General features: G+C 45.5%; 1 protein-coding gene across 4 annotated transcripts in view; it reads right to left on the bottom strand.

Moving 5' to 3' along the window:
- Window positions 1-2,129: 2,129 nt before the first annotated feature.
- Window positions 2,130-8,138, bottom strand: part of zswim8 (zinc finger, SWIM-type containing 8) — a 43,256-nt gene continuing 37,247 nt past the window's right edge. For all 4 annotated transcript variants that reach the window (XM_031873047.1, XM_031873049.1, XM_031873048.1 and 1 more), the window contains exons 25-26: window positions 6,667-6,845; window positions 2,130-4,545 (exon numbers count right to left, since the gene is read on the bottom strand). In XM_031873047.1, coding sequence (XP_031728907.1) covers window positions 4,342-4,545; window positions 6,667-6,845 — 383 coding nt within the window. In that variant the 3' untranslated portion in view covers window positions 2,130-4,341. The remainder of the gene's footprint in view (window positions 4,546-6,666; window positions 6,846-8,138) is intronic.

The raw sequence follows: 8,138 nt of genomic DNA, 5'->3' as shown, positions 1-8,138 counted from the left end.
CACTGTGACATCATACATCAGTTTCTGTGAGGACATGTGTGTGCCAATAAAACCTTCTGTACGTATAACAACAATAAACCATGGTTCACTGCAAGACTCAGGCAAAGAGTTCGGGCTAAAGAGGAGGCCTACAGAAGTGGGGACAGGATTCTGTACAACCAGGCCAGGAACACACTGACGAGGGAGATCAGGGTAGCTAAGAGAAGCTACACTGAAAAGCTGGAAAAAATGTTTTTAGCCAACGACCCCTCGTCAGAGTGGAGTGGCCTGGAAGTACTTACGAACTACATGAGACACACCCCCCCCCCCCCAAAGACAATGATGGTGCACTTCTACACAGCCATCATTGAGTCCATCCTCTGCTCCTCCATCACGGTCTGGTACGCTGCAGCCACGGACAAGGACAAGGACAGACTGCAGCGCATCATTCGCTCTGCTGAGAGGGTGATTGGCTGCAATCTGCCGTCCCTCCAGGACTTGTTCGCGTCAAGCACCCTGAAAGATTGTAGCCGACCCTTCTCACCCTGGACATGAACTGTCCGTACCCCTTCCATCTGGCAGTAGGCTGAGGTCCATCAGGACCAAGACCTCACACCACATGAACAGTATCTTCCCGTCCGCATTCGGGCTCATTAACAGAGCCCGGGTCCCCCACTGACTCCGTCATCCCCAGGACAATTTCCTTCTGGTCACTCCCCTTCTGTTTCTTTATTTAAACACATACTTGTTTACATTACAGTCATTTAGCAGATGCTTTTATCCAAAGCGACTAACAATTCAGATTCTATCACACCGTAGGCACAGCTACAGGAGCAATGTTTGGGGTTAAGTGTCTTGCTCAAGGACACATCGAGATGCAACTAGCAAACCGCCAATCCTCTGATTGAAGGACGGCCCTGCTCTCCACTTAGCCACGGTTCCCGTTTATAGTCCTGTGCACCTTATGTTATATTTTATATTCTTTTATCTTCTATTGAAAACTGAATGTTTCTGTTTGTTGCACTGCGTGGATTGTTGATTGTCTAATGTCATGCACCACCCGCCATGACAAATCCCTTGTATCTGCAACATACATTGGCAATAAACGGTTCTGATTCTGATTATATGGTGTAAGTGGTGTTTCGCCTTTAAATGAAAATATGAGTCTGTGAGTTTGCAAGACATTTAACACAGACACACACAAAATTGTGTTTTCTCCATCAGTGCATGCATCACAGGGGTAATCTGCAAGTCTGCACACGGATCTGATATCACTTCACATTGATTACACAGGAGCAACGATCCGTACATCCTGTGTGATCACTAGTGCTCACCTGCTACTCTCAACAGAGATGAGGTAGAAGCTACTCCCATCATCAGCTCTGCAAAAAAACAATCACTGCCTCCAAAAACATCTCTGCTGGGAGAGCACCGTCAGAGGGTGAAGCTGTTGATGCTGAAGATGAGCAGGCCTGTGAGGGACAGGATGTGAACAGGGCTTCTTCAGTTGAGAGGAAAAAAAACACATCTGTAGACCACTTCTTTGGTTTGTAAGATGCATCCGCTGCACACAGGAGGACCATGAGCAGCTTTACACAGTCAGTGTAACCAGAAGTATCAGTAGAACAAACCTGACCGAGCCCAACCTTATGGACTCAACTTGGTTTGTTTTGAAGGAATACCAGAATATATGACCATTTGTATGTCAGCTCACCTTTAATTCTCTCTCCCTCACACCTTTCCATTTAAACCCTTTGGAATGCTTTAAACAGGTTTTGGTGCGGCTGCATGCGTTTGTGAAGTATGATCACAGGGAATGGAGAACTGAGACTTGGATTATTCTGCATGAGTTGTGTGAGAGGTTGCAGACAGACATTCTCAAATCATTTTTGCAGTCGTTAAACCCACATTTCCTTCAAGTGATCAGGACTTGGTTTTTAGGTTCTTCGTTCTCCATGGAGACATGAGAGAAAACCCACGGTAACCGTGTGAGTCAGTGACGTACCAAGGATCCTTTTAGGGGGTGAAGCGTTCCTCTCACAAGGAATAGAAGTGTGAAACACCAAATGTGGTGAGTAGACCCCGCTCTCTCTAGCAGTCACCGCTGAGAGCGCGTTGACCTCTGAATCCCACACATCAGTCACAGCAAGTCACTGTTTGGAGTTATCTTTATTAAGTAAACTCTACACAAAGTATTGCTTTTATTTTTTATTATTCTTTTCACTCTAAATTAGAACCTTTTGCAATCAGCACATATAGAACTTTTCAAACAAGCTACACTTTTTGAGGAATACAAAAATATCACAGTACATTTTCTACTAAGTCGCCTTCACCTGTGAGGACCAGAGCCAATCAGAGCGTCGGGATCACACCCACAGCAGCTGCCTGGACAGAGATGGACCGTCAACACATCTTTAAGTAACAGCACCGGGTCTACGAGCTAACCACACACTCAAACACCCCAGGTCTAGGGGACCGTTTGGACTCAGTGAAGCAGGGCTTTCCAGAACCGACCCACAGCCGAGTCTCACTTCAGGGGAGGACCACAGAGTCTGCAGAGGGGACAGACTCCCAGAGACAAGGGAGTGCCACTCAGTGAATATTGGGACAAATTCAAGCAGGTGCTAATGTTAGCTGCCCCGGATAAACTAGCGCATATTCAGTTTGGAAGTGTGAACTTTGAAGAGGATTTGAGAGTTCTGTATGGGACCGTCTTATCCGGTGTGTGACAGTCCCAGATGCTTCAGAGGACACGTACAGACAGACTACTTAGATCTCAACCATCTTTCCTCGCTAGTAAAACCAAAGTTACCAATTAGCACAAACCTCATCTTTGTGCAACTTGTTCAAGTTTGTTTGAGGCCAGAATGGTGTCATGGCTGCCCCGCCTCACCGACGGGGGACCAAACACCCAGTGGTGGTTGAAGCTGGGATTCATGTTTGGTTGAACCAGAATGAGGTGAAGAGGACACTGCACCCAGTCAAGCTAAACAAAGATAAGAACAAAGTATGTTTCATCAGCTATGTTTTGGTTTGAGAAGGAGAACCTAAAAAGACAGTTTGGCAACTGTACACCTGTGAAGAGCAACACACAGCGGCTCCCTGCACCTGTCAGTGGGAAGCATCTGGGTCTGTCTATGCATCTGAACTAGGCAGTGATTAGAAGGGCTGGGTATGGAATCACAATAGTTCTGGGTGTTTGTATTACTGAGAATCAAATGCTGCTGGCGCTGAACTCTTGGTTTCTTGTCACATGAACACGTTCTGTGCTCCCTTGATGGAAATACTTTTTTGACTGTATTGTATTGTATTGTAGCTGACATTCTGCTCAGTTGTGTTGAGACAGTTTGCAGAAATGTTTTGGAGAAAAACTGATTTATAAAAAGAAACAGTGATGTGGCCTATAGGGGATCCAACAACCTCCCCCGAAACAATCAATATATTTGAATGGATACCCAGCCCTACTGACAAGTCAAAGGACTGCTGGACGACGAGTGAGGCCCTGCTGTGGTGAGGCCCTGCTGACTGAGTGAGGCCCTGCTGACTGAGTGAGGCCCTGCTGGCCCTGCCTCTGGTTTGGGTCTGGAGCTGTTCTCATGTCTCTCCTCAGGCAGGCTGAAATGTTAACATGGATCCCACACAATAACAACAGCACCTTTAACATTCTCCCTCTCTTCCCGCTCCTCTCGACATACATGTCATATTCTATACAAAGTATCAAAAGATTAAACAAAATACTAAAAAATCCTCACCCGTACTCACAATAGAATTTTGTATTGAACTTTTAAACTTTTCTCCCCCCCTTGCAAATCTTCCTTTTCCTCCCACACTGCAAAGATTCAGATCCACAGTGACACGCGTTTGGTGAAGGAGGCCTACCACTCTGGACAGGAATGTTGCAGCATGAAAATGACCCAAACACGGCAGCTTCATTCGGAACAAAACCAAAAGAAAATACTTGAGGATGGAGGGTGAGGGTTCCCCGTCAATGTCTTCAGTTTAGGGGAATGGAAGAGACGAGTAAGATGAAGAAAGGAAGGAGTACACTTTAATTTCCACAGTTACACAAACATGAACCATGATAAAACGGGAAGGGAGGAGTCAGTGACCCCGGCTCCTCCTCTGAGCTCTGTGTGGACCAACACACATAACAAGTCTCTGTGTGTTGGGGGGGGGGGTCACGGGAGCTGATTGTACTGCCTGTGTGCTGTGTTTGTTTAAGTCCACATAGTGAAGAGCGGGGTCCCCAACAGAACCAGACGGCGTGGATGTGGCCCGCTTGGTGCAGTGGCAGTAGCAATGCTGGAGGCTGGATGGGGCTCCTCGGCCGGGCCCAGCACACTCCCCCCGTGAGCGTGCTGCTCAGGGGGAGAAGGTAGCCATCTCCAGGGAGATGCGCTGCCACAGCTCCTTGGTCTGCTTGCCTCTCTTCAGGTTCTGCAGCACGTCGTTAAACTGCATCATACCCACGGGCGTCAGGCAGAAAGCGCTGCGAGCGCTGCGGATGATGTTGACAAAGTCGTCATAGTCGGCGGGCGTCAGGTGGATGAGCCGGTGGTGGATGTACTGCAGAGAGAGAGGGGGGGGGGGGGGGGGGAGAGAGCAGTGTGACTCTACAGGCAGCACTGCATGAGTCATAAAGGTGGATTATACAATCCAAACATGGTAACTCTCTCGTTCTAATGAGAGCTGTGTGTGAGTGAATGTAAAGAAACGTTTGATGAATAAACCAGCTGAGTAATATTCCATGTGTTTATGGTTTTATCTTCAATCCCTAATGTTTCTGTGTAAATGTATATATGCCAAGCTGAACACATTGGCCGTCCTCTTTGTTTACCTTATTTTATTGTTTATGCCTCCGACTTCCACTGGTAACGATATTCACGTCACAACGCTATGAATTGTGGGTAATCCCTTCAAGCAAAGTCTGCAGAAATGCGTACTTATGGAAAGTGTTCATAAGAGTCCTCAAACGCTCGAGGATTTAAAAGTGGAGCACGCCTCAAAGTCTGAGTGTTGGGATCGGGCCCCTGGTTGGCTTACCTGATAATAACTGTTGGAGGACTTCTTAGTGGGATCACGGCTGCAGTGTTCCCCATTAATGACAGACTGTGGCGGCCACAGTTTGGTAATGAACTGAACATATTGTTACACTTGTCTACAGTTGGGCTGGCTGTGCCCTCTCTCCCTGAGGGGGCGGAGTCTGTCTGTGGCCATGAAACCACCTGACCCATGAAACACATTCATATCTAAACATCCAATGTGTTTATGATTGAACTATTTATGAGAGCACGGTGTAAAAATACTACGTTACAAGTACAAAAGTATATACAAAAGTAAAGGTATACTCATTATGCAGAATGGCCCATTACAGAGTAATCTATATATTTAGATAGATATTAGTGCTGGGCAACGATTAAAATATTTAATCGCGATTAATCGCATGGATTTTTTGCATTAATCGCATTGTTATGGTAAAGTTAAACAATGAATTCAAAAGTAGTGTATTGTGCACTTTTATTTTAAAAGTACTGCTATATGAACTAAAGTGCAATAACATTTGGTTCACGAGATGCAGGTAGCATGTTTTATACTTAATGTGAATATAATTCATACTTTGTTGGCATCTTATTCTGAAAACCGGATGTTCGTCTGAAGAAACCGGATGTTGTCTCACGTTAATCTTTCCGCTAACTTTCAAAGTCCTTCGCTCGCTCCCGATCTGTGCCGTTTGAATGCGTTTACTGTGAATTTCAGCATATAGGTGCACTAAAATTACTGACTATAGGATGTTTGCTGGCTTTTATCCCACTGTTCTTGTCATCCTCTTGTTGTTATGTCTATGTATTGTCTCTTGTCTTTCAATTAAAAATTAATTTGATATATAGATAGATAGATAGATTGATAGATAGATAGATAGATCATTGTATTATAATTATTGATGCATTAATGTTGCAGATGGTAAAGGTGGAGCAGATTCTAAATGTAATATAATTCATAATCAGGCTATAAACTACTTAATAATATGTCATAGTTTATGAGTTGATTCCTATTTCAGAATCAGAATCTGTAAAGTAACTAACTAGTAACTAATACTGTTAAATAAATGTAGTGAAGTGAAGTACTGAAAAAGAACTGAAACACTCACGTAAAGTACAAGTACCTCAAACTTGTACTTAAGTACAGTACTTGAGTAAATGTACTTAGTTACATTCTACCACTGCTAGAAGAAGAGCATAAAGGTCTTCATAGATCCAGCCTCTTAACTGGAAGTCTAATGTACTCCGTTTAGTTGTGCAGCAGGTGAAGAATAAACATGGAAGAGTCCGTCTGTTCTTAAAGGCTCTGGTTAGGCTGTCCACTCTCTTTAAAGAACAGCGTCTGGGTCTGGACTCGGCCCCCGGCCCACCTACTAGTGACCCTGGTCTTAAAGTCTTAACCAACAACGTTCAGGGAGCTGATGATGGAGCTAATGAGTGAGCCATCCTGCTTCCTTCTCAAACCCCCCCCCCCCCCCGAGGCCACTTTCCTTCAATGAGAAATTTGATTTTGGTTATATATTTTGCGAGCTCTCTTTCTGCATTTGACAGTTTAAGACTACCTTGAATATCATAGTTTGCTCTTCATTTGTAAAACATGTCTACTTGTCCTCCCCCTTTAAGAGAGCAGCTCTGGGCTTCAGCCTACCTGCAGGTAGGCCTGTTGGCAGCGCTGGACGAGCTGGTGGAAAGCAGGTGTTCTGAGGTGGGCGTGGATGTGGGCGGGGTTCAGCCTCTGCAGAGCCTCCATTATGATCTCCTGCAGGACGAACGGACTCAGGACACCCTTTGCTGCTCCGACACAGAACTGATACACGTAGTTGACTCCTGGCAGATGGGCAGAGGGAAGAAGGAGAGAGAAGAGGATTGGATATGTAGATGGGGTGTTACGTATGGTTCTGTGTCCTGCTGTGAATGTTTGTGCTTGGGTGTGTGTGTGTGTATTCTGTGTCTTTTGACTTCTAGGTGCAGCTCCCTAACGAGTGATTGAGGGCACCTGGATGAGGATGTGGTTTACCTATATAAGCACCTCCTTGCTCCGCCCTCGCTCTCTCTCATCTGCCTGGCACCAGACCCTGGTCTGCAGTGGGATCTGCACACTACAGTTTACTTGTGTCCTGTAAATAAACTGGCAGCTGTGGTTGTTTTTAACCTAACTTGGTGTTGAGTCCCTCCTATATGTTGCGACTCCCGAGCCGGTCGTAACAGGGGGGAAAAGAGGAAGTGGCCGATTAGGAAGAGGAGGCCGTTTCTAAAGTCTATTTTGTGTCCGTCAATTCAAATTTGTACTGCATTTAGGGCAATATTCTAAAGGCTCACGTACATAGACTCAGTGTGTGCCAATGCACTCTTTCAGCTTGTAAACCATGACGATGTGCGTAGGAGTGCCCACACAGTTTGACAACAACAGTACGGTGGAGTTCTGTTGTTGGACTCGTCCGGGGCTCGTCCGAAGCTCAGTTAGGCTTAGGTAATGTTTTACTCCTAGACTTAGTTAGTAGGTTCAGGCTGATGTCACCACTTAAGGTAGAGTTTTTAGTTTTTCTCTTTTTGAGCTTGCCTGGTTAAGAAAGCCTGCGGGTGTTGGAGAGACCAGCACCACTTTATTGTTTTTGGTGCGGTAACCCTGGGGTGGCCCCTGGTGGCCTGGGAAAGCCGACGAAGACTAGTTGAGGTTTAGCCAGATAGAACTACAGTTTCTTAGGTAGAGAGGAAACCAGGTAAGTTCAAGAATAGGTCAGTTTGAAATGTTCATTCCTCAGGATAGTATGTGGTGGCATTTGCTGGCCTTTGTTCTTCACACATGCTATACGCTGTGTGAGTAGTAAGAGTGGAGAAATATTGTTGTGCACACTAGTTTTGGTTAAATGATAGGCTGTAGTTTTGTTCTTCTTTGAACTCTGGCTGGCTTAGTAAGCCTGTGCGCATGCTTTCCTATTATCTGTGTGAGCTTCGTGTTCAGGTAGCCGCATGCTTCTTGCAGGGACTACATGTTGTGGAACCTACTTTCTTCTCAGTGGAGGTAGAAAAGTAGCGTTTAGAATTTCAGTGTATCGTAGGGGGAAGAGTACTATTAACACTATTTCTATACTGTGTGGCCTGGAATAGTTCAGTAGCTGC

The sequence above is a fragment of the Anarrhichthys ocellatus genome, unplaced genomic scaffold (assembly GCF_004355925.1).
Source record: "Anarrhichthys ocellatus isolate YVR2014 unplaced genomic scaffold, GSC_Weel_1.0 scaffold68, whole genome shotgun sequence".
Lineage (NCBI taxonomy): Eukaryota > Metazoa > Chordata > Actinopteri > Perciformes > Anarhichadidae > Anarrhichthys > Anarrhichthys ocellatus.
The sequence above is the reverse complement of the archived record's forward strand: the minus strand, read 5'-3'. Positions and strand labels throughout refer to the sequence as shown.